Source organism: Lathamus discolor, chromosome 3 (genome assembly GCF_037157495.1).
Source record: "Lathamus discolor isolate bLatDis1 chromosome 3, bLatDis1.hap1, whole genome shotgun sequence".
Taxonomy (NCBI): domain Eukaryota; kingdom Metazoa; phylum Chordata; class Aves; order Psittaciformes; family Psittacidae; genus Lathamus; species Lathamus discolor.
Window position 1 is genome coordinate 110,485,620 of NC_088886.1, and position 21,296 is coordinate 110,506,915.

Here is a 21,296-nt window from a genome sequence, read left to right on the forward strand (position 1 = left end):
GAAATTTGCTCTTTTGGTACAACTTTTTTTTTTTTTTTTAATGGAGTGTGTTGCTTGAAGAGTCTTTTATTATCTCTTTCTAAATACATTTTTTGAATACTCTATATGCGCTTGGTCTTACATATTTCATCAAGAATCTATTTCAGATGGGTAAAACAGTTCCTAGTTTTTGGTCTGTACTTTTCTTTCTTATTTTGCGTCAGCAGGGTATTAGAATTTCAAGTATTTTTTGTTGTTCTAGATGTCTTTACAGAGAGATTTTTCTTTAGTCTTCTCTTTCTCATTCTGTCTTACATTATTCCATTTAGTCTGAATTATTTCTTCTCTATGCAGTTTACTTCCTTCCCTTCCCTCCAGGTGCTTTATCTTTTTTGCTGAATTTGATAGAAGCTTCTCCATTGAGATTAATCCTTTTATATCCACTAAATGCACAAGTTTAAATTTTCTCCGGTACTACATTTTCTCTAAGCTACTAATTTGCTGTCCCTGCATGTGGAATCCCACTAATCCAACTTCTTTCTATTGGTTTTATCTGTGTCAAAAGATTCTATTTGTTTATGAAGTAAAAGCTCCCCAGGAAGCACTTGTGTTTCACAGTGTAGTTAAGTACCTGTTTTGTTTTGAAGCATTTGATTGCTTACAAGTTATACTAAATTTCATGCCAAAATTAGCTGTCCCTCCTCTTACTTGAAGTAGTTCTTCGTGAATCAGACTTACGTGTCAGATGTTGCTTGGCACTCACTGCCTGCATTTTTTTGCAAGAATGCTCCTGACTCTGTTCTTAGTATTGTAAATTTCTTATGTTCTTGTTTGCAGTATGGAAAGAGAGATTTTTGAGATTTTGTAAAGGAGATGGACAGCAAAAGTTTTAAGTGTTGATGAGCGGAAATAAACACTATCACTTAATAAGCCTATCTGACATACTCTTCTTTTTCCAGACCATTCCATTAATCTCTTAAGAAGCTGATGTTAGAAATAAGTATTTCATTAGCATTGTGAATAAACAGGGTATTTCTGATTTTAAAATTACTGTAGTGTTTTGGGTGTTTCCTTTTCCACATAGAGAGGTAAAGAGAGAACCATGAAGGGGAAAAACTAGAATAGAATCCTAGAGATGTGATTCCCAGAGGCTTTGTTAATTTCACTGCTTCAGATCATGGTCTTGTATTTCATTTTATAATCTCAACCTTCATGAAGGAATATTCTGCATCTATGCCAAATATTAGACAGGAAGATACTTTAAAATCATGTAAAGGACATCAGCAAACATGCCATAGACTGGCACAGTTATTTATAGATAGGTTGTTTTTTAAGTGTTTGCATACATTCAGATTGTTGTCTTTCATGTGGAGTATCAACTGACACTTCTCTGAATTGAGAAGTGAAACAATAAATCCCAATAAAAACTTAATGCTTACGATTTCCCAACATTGAAGCCATGCATGTGACTTATGCATAAAATACGATGATACGAAGTATTACTGTGTTCGTTCCAGCAAATAAACAGAGCGTAGTTCAAAAAAACAAGATACAGATACCAGCCAATTGGTAAATAAATGAGATTTAATCAACCTACACATTTTATGTTTTGTAGCTATTTCACAAAGTAAATGGAATCCAATTCCAAGGCAGCTGATCACTGCTCCCCTCCAGTGGGATGGGAAGAAAATTTGAAAAGTAAAGTTTTATGGAAAGCTTTGTTAAGAAAGCCTGTATTTATAGGGAACTGTTTCTCTGTTGCTGGAACTGCTGCAACTTTTTTGCCCTACAATCACCTGCTGTTGCTGTGCACCTGTCTTCCTTTTGACTAATTTTAACCTTACAGTTCCCTCAAGTGACTCTACATGCCCTTTTTAGGTGCTGTGTAAAACTTCCATGCTGCTGCCTGACATCTGTAATCCTGTTTCACGTGTTTCTCTACCTTCCAACTACTCTCTTTAATGATTAAATGTACTTTAGTGCAGTAATACACATTTTCATGTCTCTCCCACATAGCAGATCATAACACTGTACCGCTTGTACCTCTTTCAGATGTATTTGTAGAATACGCATTTGTTTCATTTAGCTAAGTTAGAAGTTTAGTTAGCTAAGTTGTTTTAGTTAAAAAGTTAGAAGCCAACTTTCCTCATCTATTGCCCTTCAAAATCTGATCTTGCAGTGTCAGTGTTTTGGAGTTCCTGTGTTTTTTTTGCACCTTTCTTCTCTTTCTACAAGAATCTAATGTGTGGTATTCTTTCTGTGGTAGTTTGCAAAAAAGCTTTTGGCTTTAAATTTTTTGGAAGCAGTACATTCTGTGTACTTTGCTAGACCTGAATTCTAGGCCGGTTTTCTAAGCCTAAATTTGTTCTGTTGCTTTGAAAGGTAGTGATGCCAACTGTTCCACCAGTGTGTGGTCAGAAAAATGGCAGAGACTTGTGACCAGTTTTTAATTTTCATAATCTTGTGAAGCTCTTCTTTCTGGTCAGTTTTCTGCAGATAGAGTTGGTTGTGTTCAAGGTTTGCAGAACACTTTACTCCAAAGTCTCTCTGTTTGTTGTTTTAAAGATTATGCGTAATAAAAAGATGATATAGCAGATTAAGCTTAAGCCATTAACAGAGCATTCTTTTTCCTGGTAGAAGCCCAGAAAAAAAGCAGTGGAAAGCTCTAGCAATAGTGACAGTGATTCAGGCTCCTCTTCAGACACCTCAAGTGAAGGAATAAGTAGTAGTGACTCTGATGATTTAGAGGAGGATGAAGAAGAAGAGGAGGACCAGAGTGCTGAAGAGAGTGAAGATGATGAATCAGATTCTGAAAATGAAGCACATCACAAAAACAAGAACAAGGTATAAGACCATGCTCTGCTGCTCACAGTCTTGTCACTGAAAGTTGTTAATGAAACGTTGACGCGTTCCTGTTTGTACCAGTGAGTCCTTATTTAACTGCATGTTAATGAATGATAAGAATACTCTTTCTGGTTTTGCTTCAGGGTTTTCTGGGGTTTTGTGGTGGTTTTTTGTTCTTTTGTTTGTTTGTTTGTTTGTTTGTTTGTTTTGGGTTTTTTTTGTTCCTTTCAGTGCGTGCATGTGTGTGTTTTGTTCTTTATAGGCTAGAAGTTTAACTGTTGATAGACTGTTCATCTCGTTATAAAGTGGAAATACAAAGAAATTAAGTGCTGTGGCTTGATAGTGTATTGGAAATATAACCTTCTATGGATATCATTTTGGCAGTTGCTTTTTTCCTAGGAGAGTGGTTACCTTCCCTAGTTGACAATAGAAGAACAAGATTGTAATCTTGGGTATCCTGTTAAGTTTACAGTCAAAAATACATAAAAAATCAACCATGGTTTGGGTTTTCTTCCTTCCTATTAAGCATTGTCCTGACATGCTGAAACTATCTGGAGCAAAAAAAACCCTCAAAATAATAAATATATGACAAGATTGATTTTATAATCATTATTGTTCATCCTCTGCCAAGAATAGTATAATTGTTCCATGGGAACTGATGATGCACTATTTTTTTTTTTTTTTGAGGATCTTTAGCTGATCTAATGTAAACAGTCAAAAATATGTATTTTGCAGGTGCTAATGCATAGTGGCGTAACAGATACGAAAACCGATGGACAAAAGTCACATGAAAAGTCCCAAGAAAAAAGACCACACCAGCAGATACCTCTTGTGTCTGATTCCCAGACTCACTCATCATTCCAGTCCCAGCAGAAGCAGCCTCAGGTTTTGTCACAGCAGCTTCCATTTATTTTCCAAAGCTCTCAGGCAAAGGAGGAATCTGTGAACAAACACACAAGTGTAATACAGTCTACGGGATTGGTTCCCAATGTGAAACCTTTGTCTCTGGTACATCAAGCCAAAAAGGAAACCTATTTAAAACTCATAGTTCCTTCCCCTGATCTACTCAAAGCAGGGAATAAAAATACCTCTGAAGAATCTATTTCTTTGACCAGCGATGTAAGATCAAAACGGGTGAGTGAAAAATCACTGGGTTTTTTTTATTATTTATAACCTGCATTGCCTGCCTAAGATGCAATATTATGCTATCAAGCTCTTTTTAACATAATGCTTTAAAATTGTATGTATATTTATTTTCATGCCTTTTTTTTTTTTTTTAGAGTTGATAGGGGTTTCTGAATGACGTAAATGAAACTGTGTGGTAGTTTGTTTTAAAGAGCAGCACATATGCTTTAATTTTAAAGATGTTTCACTATATGTTGCAAGTGTCTCGAACTATTCCACTTCATCTCAGAGAAACACTTTATCTCGGAGAAAAGTCAAGTTACTGGTGCATGTGCCTGTATGCATACCCTGATGCATACATGACGTAATTTTATACGCAACTTAATGTCATATAATGCCAAATTTGAGTTTCATGCTTATCACATAGCAGAACTTTACAGTTCTGCTGAAAGCAGTCAGTGTACTGGTGAGAGTAATGGGTACAAAGAAAACAAAGAATTTTCTCATGCATCTATCTCTTAAGGAAAATAAGCAGCTAAAATCAATAGCAAAATGAGAGAAGAACTCACAGGCAAACTGGGGTATTTTTCCTTTGCTTTTAGTTTTAGTCAAAATGCTGATTTAATACTTTCCGTATCTAGTATGTAAGCATGGCTTCGCTTTGTTTCAAGTTGGATAATTGTAAGTCAAAGTAATTAAAATTGCCTATTTTAATCATGATTTTAAACAAAGTAGCTGAAAGCCTTTTAAAAAAAAAAATTCAACTTAATCTTGGGGTTTGTTTGCTTTTTAAAGACAGAAGGATATTCATGCATTGAGCTATTAAAACTCAGTATGACCACAGCAGTAAATTTGATCTTCTTTTTTGCTAGTTGTGAATCTACCATATGTTTACATGTATCTGTCTTAACAATTCTGTACCTTACAGAAATCTCTTTTAGTTTATTTTGTCAATAGTGATTATGGTCAGTAGTTTGTAATTCCTATTCAGTTAGATCTGAATGGGGATTGGAAGAGAATAAAAATCTAAAGTTTTAGAAATGTTGAGGTTTATATGTACATATATAAATATATATATGTAAATCTACCAAGGTGTAAGGTTCATTATGAAAACAAAATTTGTTTCAAACTAAGTAGTACTGGTGAAGAGAAAATTGAACTCTGATTCACAGCTGACTTGAAGTCCTCGGTGAGGATTGAAAAATATTTGTATCGTATAGGTTTTTATTCCTAGACCAGATGGAAAACATGATTTTTACTTTCGACTCCCAGTTACTCTGTAAAATTCAAATAAGCTAGTAATTTACCTGGAATGGTTAAATAAGTTTTAATTATGAAAATGAAAGTCTTTGCCATTGGAAGCGGCTTCTGCTGTGAAATTTATGTTATGAGTCTCTGGCTAATGATACATCATCTGTTTAGTGGTTTGATTTCTTTCAAACTTTTACTGGAGATGTGTACTTTATGAATATTTTATAGGCTTTTATAATTTCATATTCAGTTTTAAATACTAGTAATTTCAGAAGTTTATTGTATTTGACTTAGTATTTAAAAATAGATTTTAAATTTACTGTCTTTATCCATTTGATTTTTTTTTTCCCCCCATCAAAGATGATGTATTTTCTTTTTCCTTGCAAGAGTCCTGAAACTAAAAACAATGTAAGCTTTACATGGATTTCTGCGCCACTACTGAATAAGTTTTACTAGAAGACCTTTCAAGTACTACTTTTTCAGAGTTAAGAGAAAGCGTAGCATATCACAGTACCTCTGAGTAATGCCTTTTTCCTCATGTTTTTTGTTTTGATAGAATTTTTCTATGCTGAAAGCCTTCTCTTGGTTTTCTGCTGGTATTATAGCCATTACTGTGTTGTATGAACAAATTAATAATGCTACTTTTACATTCATTAATGAGATACGTATATGCTGAAATGAGTAAAAAGATGTTTTTTGCTATACCAAGACATGCGTAGTCTTTTTAAAAATTGCTTTTTTTAAGATGTTTAATATCTTTATGAAAATAAATCTAGAGCAATGTAGCAAATGAAAAAGCTTTCCTACATAATTTAGAACAGCTTCATCTTGGGTTCAGTTTGTCTTTTCCTACTTGATTTATAGTGAAAATCACAAGATTAGCAAAACTTACAGTTACTCAACCCTTCTGTTGTAGCTAGCACCTACTTTTGACCTACTAAAAATAGCTTAGCAGATGTTTGACTCACAGAGTTCACCAGCCTGAATCCAAACAAAAAAAAAACACACCCCAAACAGCAAAATAATACCCACCCACCACATTTTATTCCTTTGTCTTCTCCTTTCTTTAGGAACAATATAAACAGACATTCCCAGCAGCACAGCTAAAGAAACAGGAGTCGTCTAAGAACCTGAAGAAGGTTATCGCAGCTTTGTCAAGCCCCAAACCGACTTCTAATTCACCAGCTCATCAAAAACTCACATCCCTGGAAAACAACCATTCTAATCCATTCCTGACAAATGCACTTTTAGGTAATCACCAACCCAATGGAGTTACTCAGAGCGTCATCCAGGAGGTTCCTCTTGCGCTTACTACGAAACTGAAATCCCAGACCAAGATCAATGAAAGTGTAGCAATTTCTAGTAGTGCCCCCTTTTCTTTGCCAGTAAACTTGAGTGCTTGTGGGAAAAAACCAACTTGTAACCGGACACCTGTTGTGCCCTCTACCTCTCCTGTGTTACCTGGTTCAGGAAAGGATAAAACAGTCAGCAATAATGCAGTAAATGCAGTAAAAACACAACACCGCCTTCACTCTGCAAAACTGGTGGTGGAGCAGTTCAGAGGGGTAGACTCAGATGCCCCCAGCAGTAAGGACTCTGACGACTCAAATGATGATGACGACGATGATGAAGATGAAGATGAGGATGATGAAGATGATGATTCTGATGATAGCCAATCAGGTGGTTTAACCTTTTTAATAGGAAAAGCAGAAACTTTATTTTTTGAGTGTTGAAAACATGCATTTCCCACCATATTTTATCATAAGGGTAGGAAATTTTAGGGCAGCATGGCCCACAGAGTGTCCTGCAGATATCATGGAAAGTAGTACATATCTCCCACTCCCCCACTGTGTCATATCCAAAATCATGTTTACTTTCAGCTGTCCTGGTAAGACTGCTCTACAGGCTTCTGGAAAGGCTGTCAAGAGACCTGCCTTCCAGATCAGTCACCCCGCCTGCAGCTCGTATACTGCTTGTGTGGCGAGGTTCCCAGGAGGAGGATGAGATAATAGACTGGTTTATATTTAATTATTTTGGCAAGCAGAGCCCATCTGCAAGTGTGCTTCCCCAGCCAGAGAGAGACTAAGTAAGTAAAGGCCTTCAAATTGTCAACTGGCAAGAACAGCATGTTTCTAGGCTTCATTCAGGAGCACAGTAGTCAATGAGCAAGATTAAAGTACCAGGACAGTTTTAAGGGCTGCAGTGTTCATAGCTAGCATTCATACTACTATTTTAAGGGCTCTTAAGCTATTCAGAAAGGCAGGGCCTTTAAAGAGTCAGTTTTATGCCCAGCCACTCCCTTCTCTTTCTGTGTGTGCTGGTATTTCTTGGGTCCAGCTCCACCTTCATCTTTCTCTTTCCCCTCTCTCATCCACACACCCTGTACTAATCCTCTTTTTGTCTCAGCTGTAGTCCATCTTCAGTTCCTTATCCTGTTTACCCTTTACTCTCTAACTCTTCCTTTGCCCAGATTGCCATACTTCCAATTCTGACACCTTTCAGTCTGTACACAGTTCCATTGTTTGCTTCCTCTTCATGCTAGATTTCACATCCTGTGAAGTGCCCTTCCTGGCTCACAGGGGATGTATTAGCTGTAGCTCATTCTAGGGTAAACACTCTCTTAAAATGCTGCAGTGTCTGTCTCTCATCTCCTCATGAAAAAAATTCCATCCGAAACAACAGTGCATTATCATGTGGGATTACTTTATGCTGTCATATTTGTAGTGATTTTAAAGTTTACTTAGTTAATTATAACCTTCTATTTATACTCAAGGGATGTTATTAATAAAGAATTTCAGTCAGAGAAGCTTCTTATTTAATAAAGACAAAAGACTTTGCAAGTGTTAGAACTTAAATGTATTTGCCATTAGTTATCAAGTCATAATGTGTCTTTTGCCACACTTTTTTTTAAACAGAGTCTGACAGTAATTCTGAGTCAGATACAGAAGGGTCTGAGGATGAAGATGATGAGGATGATAAAGATCAAGATGAATCGGATACAGACACTGAGGGAGAAAAAACTCCACTGAAACTGAACAAAACTTCATCCTCTGTGAAGAGCTCTTCCATTGGTCTTGCAGCTCATTCTACCCCGCTTAATCTCCAAGTAGCAAAGCCCCCCAGCTCTGCACCAGCTGCCTTATGTCCTGAGTCCCAGCCTGCAGTTTTTCTTGGGACAGCATCATCTTCTCTTACACCAAGTACACACTGTGGTATCTGAATGTCTTTTGTTATAGTACAGTGTAACATCTAATTGGCATGTATTGTAAAAGTAGTTATAAAAGTAGTTTAGGCACTGTTATTAGTGATAGACATTAGAAGAAGATTTTTTGCCGTAAGAACAAGCATTCACTGGGACAAACTCCCCAGGAATCTGGTACCCCGTCACTGGAGGTTTTCAAGATGTAGTTGGTCAGGGTGCTAGATAATCTTACCTAGGCTCCTTTTCCCATGAAAGGTTGGGCCAGGTGATCTTTTTTAGATCCCTTCCTGGGGACCTAAAACAGCCTGGGCTGTTCTGTGATCTTTTCATGGGCTTTTGCAAGAGACATTAAAATCAGTAAGCAGAACTGCAAGTACTCAAGACCTGAACATTACGCATAGTCCAGGTAGCTCATGTAATTATTTGAGAGAAAGTAGGATGAAATAGCTAGAATTGATACTTATTACATAAAAACTCTTTGTTACTTAGTCTTTGTTATTTACTGTTTTATTGTAAACTAGTTAGTCACTTTTAATTTCTATGCATTACAGTTTGCATTCTGAATCTTCTATTTCTGCCCCTTCCTTGACAAATCTAATAACTGTATTTAGTTAAAATATAACTTTATTCTTTCAAAAATCTCGGTAGAATTTATGGATTACATACAAGGAATTGTTTTTAAAAGGTTCATGAAAAGTACATTTAGCATTTGCCTGCTGTTACGTAGTGTTTATTATCCTTCATTTGGTTACTAGTTTGTAATATTTAGTAATTACTACTGCTACAGAAAAGAATGCATTTTTGAAATAACACTCCTCAATTTGCATGGTAACAATTAGGTTGTATATTTATTACTTTGATTTAGAACCTTGATATTTAAGGGACATACAAATAAGTAGATTGTAATCCAAATTGTTGAAATAGTTAATTTTTTGCTCAGGAATCTGTGTTGATTTATGATGCCTTGGAAAGGCTGGTAGATTTTGTCTGTTTATGGAGGTAGGAGGTAGAATTTTACTTTGTGTCCTTGGTTTATGTGTAGTATTTCCTCCCAGTAAGAATCACCATAATACAATTAAAATAGTTTTGTATCCATTTTGCCTGAAGCTAGGCAGTCACTGACTCTATCATATTATTGATTCAGTCTTCTGACTAGCACCAAACACATCTGTTTGAAAAGCTGGAATTCTGAAAACTCTCTGCATTGGCAGTTGACTACAATCAGTACACGGTGCTCTTTGAAGGCTGAGCCTATTGTATGGATTTTAAAGAAACTCATATTTAATACAGAAAACCAGATGTGCAAGGAATTAGTTTGGCAACATCTAAAGAGACTGTATTTTAGCAATATCTAAATAGAGTGCCGAACAAGGCAAGCAGTTAAGTATGGCATAATCAGGAGGTTTTTTTTGTTTAGAATTTTAGAAGTAGAGGTTAAAAGAAACTCAGAGGAAAATGTATTTCAGAAGGAGTATAGTTACATTACTTTTCTTGGTACCTGAGGTATGTAGTGGCTAGAATGAAAACGCTGATTTATCTTTTGGGTTTGGGGATATAAGGATGAAAAGGATATTTTAGGTACATGTTATTTTCGTTTTCTACATTCTCTTAGGTGTTAATAAGAAATTCTGTTTCAGGTATTTCAAAAAGACGAAAAGTAGCAGATGAGCGGGAGCTGCGTGTTCCTCTCGAATACGGGTAGGTTGTATATGTACTTGATATTCCTTTAAAGAAGGTAATACCTTCAAAAGTCAGTTGGTAAAGAAATGACAGTTTAAATATTTTTGAGGCTGTTTAATAAGGGAAGGGTTTCAGTGATTTAGATTTCCAGCTCACAGTGACTGGATTTTTTTAAAGTGTAAACATATTCCATGTGGGTTTTTTGTGCATCAAATTTGCTCTTTTGTGAACATGACCTGTTGCTAAGGCATTTTTGCCACCAGCAATTAATCCTGATGGTTAGATCTGAGCTAGTATAGACTCCATATAACTCCCTGAATTGTAGTACTAAGCTGTTTAAAATGTAGTAAGTAGCTTGATATAAATAAATCCATATATAGTCAGTTTGGACAAACCGCATAATAACTTCTCTTTTTGTCTATTTGATGTATGATATTCTTGACACATTTTACATAATGTGCCATTTTCCTTTCTTTGTAAAAATTTTTAGTTGACATTAATTGCTTGATTAAAAAAACCCCACGAATGTACTGTTGTATGCAACTATTTCGTATTACTGTAGCTGGCAAAGAGAAACCCGAATAAGAAACTTCGGTGGTCGTCTTCAAGGAGAAGTAGCGTATTTTGCACCTTGTGGAAAGAAGCTGAGACAGTATCCAGAAGTCGTAAAGGTACATTCCTTTTTTTAACTTCTGTGTTCTAATGCTATTAAGCATGCTTGCAATTAAAAAATGCTTTTTTTTCCCTCCAATATTTCAAAATATCCTGTGATGAGAGGTGTAATGTATCTCAGTTTGTTACTGATTTGATCTCCTATAAATGCATATCCCTTTTATAGAATATTCAAAACATTACAGTCACAGTTAGCTGTACATCAAAGCTGGGTTGTAATAATTTACAAGCTGAAGTGGAAAAATATGTGATTTTTTCAGTATCTCAGCAGAAATGGAATAATGGATATCTCAAGGGACAATTTCAGCTTCAGTGCAAAAATAGGAGTGGGTGACTTCTATGAAGCCAGAGATGGACCGCAGGTATCCACTTTTTAAAAAGTAAAGTCTTTGATCCAAGGAACATTAACTTACATTTAGGTGAAGTAATTTTTGCCACGGTCTGAAGCATTACCTGTTTTTTAGCTAATTCTTTCTAAAAATTGTGTGTATTTCTTAATAGTAGTTACATTGAGATGCCGAGAGCTTGATCCTGGGCAGTGTTGAAAACCACTCCCTTCAGTGATTTTATTAGGAGGTTGCAGGAGTTCAGCGTGCCTTATGATCAGCTCTGAGCCTCGATTTATCTGGGATGAAAGAACTCTGAGCTACATATTTTTTCATAGTGTTCAGATTTTTCTGACTAAAACGCTATTTCTTCCTTTACTGTATAAACTTAATATTGATAGTAATTTATGTGTATGCCTCAAATCATTCTCTTTCCATGTATTCATGTGCGTAGTATGTGTGTGTGTATATAAATACATGTTTAAATACAAGTGTTTCCTTTATCGCTAGTATCATCTGAGCTTCCTGAAGCATATTTTTACAGGAAGTAAAATGCTGGGTTATGGCAGTTACTCTTTACATCGGTAGAACTGTTACACTTTGTGTAGCTAAACCACACAAGGATAAATAAAATAAGAATTTTAAGGAAATGAGTACAGAGTTTTTGCCATGCTGTGTTACTGTGTTTTGGTCACGTTGCTGTTACTTCAGGATGTGCATGAAAGTTGTTGTACTTCTGTCAGTGAATATATTTGCTTCTTTAAAATACGAGTATTTTGAGTATGTCACTACAGGAATGTGGGCAGACATCATTCTCTCAGCAAGCTTGAATTCTGGCTCTAGTTAAGCCTTATGTCCTTGTGATGCTCTGTAGAAATACATAATGTTTGCATAGTATAAATTTGAAAGCTGGGTTCATAGTAAGCAGCTACTTCCTAGATAGTGTTTCATGATTCCTGGATTACCAGGAGTAAAACCTTGCTAAACCCTCTTCATGTTTGGCCTTCATGATACAACAAGTTACAAGTTCATGTGATGTGAACTTCATTATATACCTGAATGGCTTGATAAAAATAATTCCTTTAATGATAATTAATAATTCCTTATTCTGTAACGTAATGTCAGGGTGTCTGCTGTCTTTTTACCTTGTTACCTTTTCTGTGTCTGTTGCCCATATTACTTCATTAGTCTTGTCCCCTTCTCTAGCTGTATTCATGAGCTGATTTGCAGGTTTTTCCCATCAATACTAACACACTTCCAAATTAAAGGCATTGTGGGGGCAGGTTTCTGTACACAGGGTAGGCAAGATGAATATTAAGTTGCTGTACAGCTCACTAGAGTTTCTACGTGTCCGGTTTGTGGTAGGTTCCATTGAGACTTGGTTAGACAAAGGAAAAGTTGGTGGGTTTTTTTGTTTTGTTCTTGTTTTTTTCTGTTTATTTGTTTTAAAAGAAAAAAAGCCTGAGGGTAGCTGTTTCAGATGTGCTAAAATGATATGTATGAGGTTTCGAATGAGGATATTGTAATGTAAACGGTTGAACTACACTCAGGCTGATAGTACACACTTAGTAACACAGGATGTGGTACTGATACTTCATGAAAAGAATTTGCACCCTTTTTAGTGAAAGTGCTTGAATTGTCCAGCTGCAAAACAATATGGGATAATAATATCTTCATGCATGTCTGGAGATAATTCCAGGAGTTTTATTTGGTTTTGTTGTAATTTCATTTATTGCATATAGCCTTTCATGGTTACTGTTCCCTTTCTTTGTTATGTATTTATGTCATCTTTTGGGATATGCAGCATGCATCCTGATTGACTGGGTAAGTTTCACAAAGCTCAAAGGTGGAACGAGATGCAAAGAAAACTATTTAAGGGTTAAATCAGTTATAGTGAAGAACATACCCATAGCAAGCTAAAAATGTGTGGATTACCCACTTCTGATCGTGCCTGTAAAAAAGTGCTTGTGCTTAAATAAAGCAACCAGATATAGGTTTATTCAAAGCAGTGATTAACGGCTTTAAAGAAGCAGCATATCTGGCACAAGTGGGCCATGAAATATTAGGGTTAGGGGAATGTTTGAACTTTAGCAAATGTGGAAATTCAGTGACCTGACCTGGAGGCTTTAACCTGCTGTGGTTTGCAAAGATTAGTGTGAATGTGATTTGGGGCGATGGTGAAAGCAGACAGATCCTTACAAATTTGAGTAATATGGATAGGAATACTGAACCACGTAATAGGTGGAAGATTGTTATGTGGATTGATACTGGGCTGTGCCCTAAGATTGCGTCTTGCTGGCTTTGATTAATGTACAACAGCAAGAGTATCCATCACAGAATGTTTGAGGTTGGAAGGGACCTCTGAAGGTCACGTTGTCCAAGCCCCCTGCTCAGGAAGGGTCACGTAGAGCCAGTTACCCATGAATATGTCCAGACAGCTGTTGAAAATCTCTAAGGTGGAAGACTCCACAGCTTCCCTAGGCCTTCTGTTCCTGTTCTTCATCACCGCCACAGTCACAAAGCATTCCCTAATTTTCAGAGGGAACCTCCTGTGTTTCAGTTTATGCCAACTGCCTCTCATCCTGTCACTGGGCACCTCTGGAAAGAGCCTGGCTCTGTTCTGTTTGTACCCTCCCTCCAGGTATTCATATGCATTGGTGAGATCCCCCTGAGTCTTCTTTCTCCAGGCTGAGGCAAGCCCAGCTTTCTCAACCTTCCCTTTCCATAGTCATTATGTAGTTAGAGAAAACTTGACTTAATGCAGCTCCATACAGATCCATTTTAGTTGAAGATGAAATATCAGTAATGGGAAGATATAGGAATCTTTTAACCTGGAATTAACTCGCTGGGAGTAATCATTCAGTCATGGTAAACATGGCATGCACTTTTTTTCCTAATAAGATTTTGCATAAAGCTGGGAAAATAATGTTTTGTTGTTGTTTTTGTTTGTTTGTTTGTTTCTTGGTTTTGTTTTTTCCCAATGAGTCTGAATGCTAGCCTAGAAAGGCAGCTGAATTCAGGAACAGGAAAGGAAGAAAGTGCTTGAAGTACTTTTTTGCATCTCCTTAGTGTGAAGTGACTCCGATGTACGGTAGTCTTTCTCAGAGTATGCAATCGTGGTGCTAGCTCAGAACTAATACAGTGCATCTTTATAAGGTGTGAAGTCTACTTCTTTTAAGCCAATTTCTTAAGCTTACTGTTCTTTACTTGTAAGGCTTATTCTGTGAGTAAGTATTTAGAAGTCTCAAATGTTTATTACAGATGCAAAAGAAATACCATACAGAACAGCCAACTATAAAATCAGGTGTCATATGCATTCGTAATGTAGTAATAATTATTTGCTTCCTATTCTAGAAACTGCAATTTAAAATACTCTGTTTTGACTTCTGCAGTTCAGAAGGCTTTGTTGTTAGCTTTTTTGTTGCAAATCTAAACTGAAATTAATGAGAATGAGGATATCTGCTTCTTGCAAAGTGCCTGTGGTTTTAATTCATTAGTTTGATTAACAGACTTTGAGCTTGATTATGCTCACATGAGTTATCTGGTCCCATTTTTGGGAAATGTCCCGAGTACAGTACAGTATTGCAACAGACGGTAAATGTCTGAAAGTGAGAAATTGAATTTGGTTTTTATTTTGGTTAGTTTCAGCAATAAAACCTAACATTTCACAGTGTTCCATTTTCTTTAATGTTTGTGTAGCGAAGCATAGATTTTTATGGAAGCCCCTGATTTTCCTGTGTTGGGACACAATCCCTGTCTGTTTTCTTAGGAATATGGAAAATCCATGGAGTATCAGATTGTACGTGCTTTTAATAGAAATGTGTTTTGGGTCACATTTTATAAGGTACCTAAGCACAAAATACAGATGGTCAATTAACTCTTGTGTAATCCTTAATGGATCTGTTCTGGACTGTTTCTGTTTTGTCCTCTCTTAAACTTGTAGAAACTTGTTGCATCACAATGTTCTTTGACAGGACATTAAGCAGTCTTCACATTTCTTGAAATGCTAACTCCTTTTGCTTATTAAACCTTCTACTACATAATATACATCCATGGTCTCTGTGGCATTAACAGTCTTGTAGACCTCTTGATCTATTTTTTCCCCGTCAATCTGTCATCATTAGCATTGTTAACTATGGCAGTACAGAGCAAGAGCAATCACCATTGCACGTTCAAAGGTGCTTGTAGAGATACAGTGGCCTCTCCCTATTCCTCCCTATGGGGGAATCCTATTTCTCCCACCTCTGGCACTTGTGGTTTATGTGGTAAGATTTCCTAAGTTAAAGGTTGGTGTAGGTGATAAGTACTATATTCAATCTAGCTTACTTTGCTCAACAAACTGAACCTGTGGTAAGTTGTAAGACCATAACCTAGTGAATTGAAAGTGTTCACCTCTGTGTGCACACCCACTCTGTTGAAGTGGTAGAGGTAACTATTTGCATTAAAAAGTCCTTAGTGATGATGCATTGTACACATACTGTCATGATTCTGAAGAACTTATTTTTAGGAACAATGCTAATAACAAAGCCCTTTGGAATGTCTCTAAGTGCAAGGCGTACTCTTGGGATGGTCTTAACTGGGAGTGATTCAGGCTTCAGAAAAGGTTACTCTGCAGATACAGATAGCTTCCTTGGAATCTGAACATGTGATAGCAAAACACCGTTTCTTTTTTTGACTCTTACGAAACATTTGTAATTATGAAGGAGGAGCAGAAAGAATTAAAAGAAATTGTCACAATAAGCAAATACGAATGTGGATTATGGTACAGAAAATGTTATTTCAGTATCTATGTACATATAAATGTGAAAACTTTGGTAATGAAAATGTATTTTTTTCTGGTCAGATATTTAATGAGTGTGTTTTATAAGTTAACTAATTTTCATTTTTGCTTTAGCAGATATTTTGAAAATCTTTTGCGAACCTTTTTAAGGCAGATTATGAAGTAGTCCTGAAGGACACCAAGCTTCTATATGTATTTTTTTTTTTCCTCTGCATTTTAAAAACACTTGGGAAAATGGTAGGAGATGTTACAATTCTGAAGTACTTGTCTTCAGTTAAACAGGATCAGGCAGACTACGCTCCTGTTCTGCTCAATAGACACAATAAACTACTTTTTATCAGTTAAATTAAAGCTATTTGCATGTGAGGACTAACTTTTGTATTAACCAAATATTTCAGTATCTATTTTCAATATTCCATAAAAAAGAAGTAACAGTGGAAGAAAGAGTTGACTGTATTGTTGCATAGCTTGTTTAGTTAGAGAGTATAGTTAACATAACTTTGAGTTTAGATAGGTTTTTTAAAATGTATAAACTTCTAATTGCATCAGGTTAGTGCAGAAATTAATTTTCTTGCAGTGGATGACAGAGAACGGAATTGTACTAAAAAACCTTCAGGATTAAAATGAGTCTGTGTTTTTTCAACTCAGTTGTTGAGATCTACAGCACTTCTGTGTCTGAAAACACACTACTGCAGTTGCTTGCTATGTATGTCAAAATTTCTGTAAACACTAACAGTTGGAAGACAGTGACTTGTAGCTTGACACGTTTTTTCATTCACGTTGAGCAGTGGGTTGTGTGAAAGCAGAGTAGTTATTTTTTAGTTTACATAATAAGGGAAAATTTATTTCACCTTTTAAGAAGGGTTGAGCAATTTTATTCAGTCAAAAATAACCAAAATGTAGTGGCATACTTGCTAGGTAGTAACTGTGTACGTCACTGAGTGGTTTTAAAAATCTTGCATAGCAATACAGTTTACAAAAGGTCATAATGATAAGCTCTCAGTATATAGCTTCGGTGCATCATCAGAGCATTTACTGTGATTGTACCACACAATGGTACATCACAGCTCTCACAATTTATATATAAAATTTTGAAAAAAAAAAAAAAAAAAAAACAACCAAAAAAACCAAAATCTCTTGCTTTATATGTTCTCAAGTATCCTAAATTTATTTTTCCTTTTTTTTACTGATGTTTATAATACCTGTTTGTGAAATGTGTCCATTAAAAGGGTGTGCAGTGGTGTCTTCTGAAGGAAGAGGAGGTCATTCCCCGTATCAGAGCTATGGAAGGGCGTAGAGGACGACCACCAAACCCAGACAGACAGCACTCTAGAGAGGAGTCAAGAATGAGACGACGCAAAGGCCGACCTCCAAATGTTGGTAGCACTGAATTTCTAGACAACACTGATGCAAAGCTTTTAAGAAAGCTTCAGGCTCAAGGTAATTATGTTACTGTTTTCACAAAGGGTATCAGTATGTAGAGAGTTAATGCCTCTTCTGAAGAGGAGGAGTGTGTTTCACTGGCATATTAGTATGCAACATTTTATTTTGGAAATTAATCACATCCTTTTATTGAACTCTTTTTCTTGAGATCAGTAGATGTATATATGATAGAAAGGGAAAAGTGTATTAAGAGCTTACTCTATAGTTACTTTATTTAGATCTGTAAAATATAAAAAAGCAGACATCCAATAATCTGGTTACCACTGATGTATTTTTAAATTGGCAAAAATTAGCAGATCTTTGTTTTTCCTTGTATCAACTCAAACAACAATAGACTTAAAAATTGAGAACACTGAAGTTAGCATTTCTGTGAAGGTTTTAGCTGTTCCAGGGAAAATGTTTTTCTTATGAAATCCCTGTAATAAGTAGTACCATTGCTGAGAGTAGAACTTCTATGTTACCATGTACTGCTGCATATCAAAGGCATGAGGGCCTGGTTTTAAATAAACATCAGGTATATGACTTTTGAATTTCAATTCTTTAGTCCATAAGTGTATCAGATTTTCTGAATGCATCTAATTCAGTATGAAAAAATTCTTACAGCCCAGGATTCAGGATCTTTGTTTTAATTTAAGACTTAACTTGTCTTTCATGTGCTGACTGTGGACATGTCCGGGTAGCTACCTTGTATTTTGTATTTTGAATGAAACAGCATTACTGCCCTGATGCTATCACTTAGATATTTTTTTCGTCCAAAAATAGTATTTTCTTCTAAGGAGCAAATATCCATGTTAATTTCTGCTGTTCTGTCCTGATATCTTTATGTCATGCAAATGTCTGGAATATGAGCTGCACCTTTATTGTGTGATGGCACTGTTTTTATAAACTCTAGTTTTTTGGTTTGTTTTTTTTTTTTAACAGAAATAGCTAGGCAAGCAGCACAAATAAAGCTACTGAGAAAACTCCAGAAGCAGGAACAAGCTCGAGCTGCCAAAGAAGCGAAAAAACAGCAGGGTAAGTATTAGTTGTGAAAGTTTGTGCATGCTAGAAGATTATTTTGAAAAGTATTAAGGAAAAGTTACCTGCCTCTTGTCATGTTCTACTGATACTAAATTTTGCTTGCTTTTGTTTGTTAGCTATTATGGCAGCTGAAGAAAAGCGAAAGCAAAAGGAGCAGATTAAGATAATGAAGCAGCAGGTAAACTTTGTGATTGCTAACTCAGGTCTTAAATATGCTAATTACAAAGTGAGTGTTTCAAATCTAGTTTTAAAGAGCACACAGTGTATATACTTAAAATTCTGAACTCCATAGTTGTGTCAGGACATCCCAGTTTTGTCTCGTCTTGATTTAAGCCACCCAACATAAGTAACTGCTTGCCAATATCAGTAAGAAATTAAAAAGCTGTTACTGAAGCACAGTGGTGCTGTCTTCCTTTATTTGATTCTGTGAAAACAAAGTGTTAAGTCTGTTTATGTAAATAGTGGAATAGTGTAATTAGCTTCTTGGGTGATTCTGGCTCACTGTGAGTGGTTTTAGGTTGTGTATGAAGGATTGTATCTCTGTGTGTCAGTGAATTAATACGTGCTTTTAAACATACAAGTATGGTTAAATGCTGTCATAGTGAATACTTCCAACAGCTTAAACATGAGCACCTGTGCATAATTGTTGGTTCCTTCAGTGATATACCAGACATCTAATACTAGTAAAAATGCAAAACGTACATTATTCAGTGAAAACAAATGACTACGTAGGGTGTGAGACTTGATGATAAAAAATATATGTATAAACTTGGTCATTTTTTAAAAATATAAATTTACTTTCTCAATACTGATTTTTTTTGTTTGTTTGTTTGTTTTTTTTTTTAACAAATAACTTTCTTCCTCTTATAGGAAAAAATAAAGCGAATCCAACAAATCAGAATGGAGAAAGAACTTCGAGCTCAACAAATCTTAGAGGTAAAAATAATGGCTCAAATAGAATGTTGACATTTTATTAAAGGATGTTGTATTTCAATAATCACACATGCAATTAGGAATGTAACTAAGTATACCAGGTCCGACAATCTGGACTTCCAAAGGCCAGTTCAAAACTGTGTCTTAAAGATGTTTTTCTTAAAAAAATCTATATTAACTGTGACCTTTTAACTTCCAAGTGCTCACTTGAATTCCCAACTTTCTACACAGGTAGTCTTGTATTTGCTAAAATTAATAACATAGCTATTCCTGTGTTGGAAAACAAGTTTGCAGTAATAGGTTATTAAAGTAGTAGCACGCGCTGGTCTGTCTGAAGTGCAGTGGGTTTAAAATACTATGTTTATATATATGCTAGAATGTACTGGTATACTATTCTAGTTTGCTAACATATTAGCAAAGATAGATTGCTAATTTTCAAGTCTCCATTCATGGAAAGATTAATGGTGATCTTTTTGTGATTTATCCTGTTTCTGTGTATACTTAGTTGACAGCCGGTTGAAGTTATTTTTGAGTGGAACTTGAAATTCTGTCTTCATTTTTAAATTTTATGAAAGCTGCTTTGAGGAAAAAACCTGTTCCAATGTACATGATATGTAATGATGTTTTGAACTTTTAAAGGCACATAACTGTATTTCTAGTCAGATTATTTTCAAGTTGTGATGGTGCTGTTGTGTGACCTGTTTTGCATGCACAGGCAAAAAAGAAAAAGAAGGAAGAAGCAGCAAATGCCAAATTATTGGAGGCCGAAAAACGAATAAAGGTTAGTTTAGAAGAGCTCTAAATACAAGAACTGTGTTACTGTACATAATACACATTCATGAATAAAAGCGGTAAATTTGGAATATGATTAATAGATAATGAAACATAAATCGAAACAGCATATGAATAACGTATGATAATAGAAATCATTAGAAATATGATAATGTACATATGATAGTAGAAATATGACTCATGCATGAAGAGAAGTTTGTGCATGTGACATACGTACATTCATACATACAGACAGTATGTCGGGAAACAGTAATTTTTTATGTGCCATTATGATGAGTTTTGCTTTCATGACACTTGGTTTGCGTAAGTTATAGTCCTTATGCAGTAAAATTATTCACAGTATTCTTTTAAGCATGCCATATTAAAAAACTTTGTTGCTTCTTAACAAGCATAGTCTTTTCTAGGCCGTATGCATATAAGACTACAGAACTCTTACAAATGTTGGAAAATACAGTGTATAGATATGTACTTCTTTTACTGCTTTGGCATTCCTGGGATATTTTAACATGGAACTCCCAACTCAATAGGCTTGCTTTCATGTACACTGTGTGTACTTCTCTATGGTCAGTTTAGGGGTGGGTGGGAATTATGAATTTTAGTTCAGATGTGCATGTTTTAGTGTGGTAGAAATATACAACTTGGTAAGTAAATTTTGATATTTTAAATATTTTTTTTGTTCTTTTGTTTAAGGAAAAAGAGATGCGAAGGCAACAAGCTGTTCTTCTGAAACACCAGGTTCGTATACGTTCAGTTGACCAAACGGAATGCCAGTTGTGAACTACTACTGAAGCTGTCTGGGGGGGTGGAATCTTCAAAATATGCACTTTTTAAATTTCTGGGTTTGATTCCTGCACAAATTTTCTTTCACCTTATGATTTGTTGCTTTGCTTTGGTATTGGGGTCTTTTGGGGGATTATAAAGTGGTTTTGTGACTTTGTGATTTCTGTTTCATAATGTTGTGCCAACTCTTTCTACCAGGAGTTGGAGAGGCATAGACTAGATATGGTATGGGTATGTTTATTTTTGTACATCTAACACCGCATTGTGATTTGGTTGTGATATGGTTGTCATAGCAATGCATAAAATGTAGCACTGGCTGCTGTCATATTACATACTGCTGCATGGCTTTACAGCACAGTGCATTGCATACATCTGCTTGTCTTGTCTGTTAAGAAAAAAAAAAGACATGTCTTGAACATGTATATAAATTGAACATGGCACTAAATAAATGAGGTTTTTAACCAGAAAT

At 35.7% G+C, this 21,296-nt stretch overlaps 1 protein-coding gene across 9 annotated transcripts in view; it reads left to right on the forward strand.

Moving 5' to 3' along the window:
* Positions 1–21,296, forward strand: part of BAZ2B (bromodomain adjacent to zinc finger domain 2B) — a 136,397-nt gene that overhangs the window by 85,110 nt on the left and 29,991 nt on the right. For 5 of the 9 annotated variants that reach the window (XM_065671152.1, XM_065671153.1, XM_065671155.1 and 2 more), the window contains 14 exons: positions 2,617–2,823; positions 3,559–3,957; positions 6,270–6,879; positions 8,115–8,411; positions 10,039–10,099; positions 10,644–10,752; positions 11,014–11,115; positions 17,089–17,299; positions 18,224–18,316; positions 18,439–18,500; positions 19,193–19,258; positions 19,971–20,036; positions 20,738–20,782; positions 21,026–21,058. In XM_065671152.1, the coding sequence (XP_065527224.1) occupies positions 2,617–2,823; positions 3,559–3,957; positions 6,270–6,879; positions 8,115–8,411; positions 10,039–10,099; positions 10,644–10,752; positions 11,014–11,115; positions 17,089–17,299; positions 18,224–18,316; positions 18,439–18,500; positions 19,193–19,258; positions 19,971–20,036; positions 20,738–20,782; positions 21,026–21,058 (2,361 nt within the window). The remainder of the gene's footprint in view (positions 1–2,616; positions 2,824–3,558; positions 3,958–6,269; positions 6,880–8,114; positions 8,412–10,038; positions 10,100–10,643; positions 10,753–11,013; positions 11,116–17,088; positions 17,300–18,223; positions 18,317–18,438; positions 18,501–19,192; positions 19,259–19,970; positions 20,037–20,737; positions 20,783–21,025; positions 21,059–21,296) is intronic. The other 4 variants (XM_065671160.1, XM_065671161.1, XM_065671157.1 and 1 more) reach the window with 3 other exon arrangements.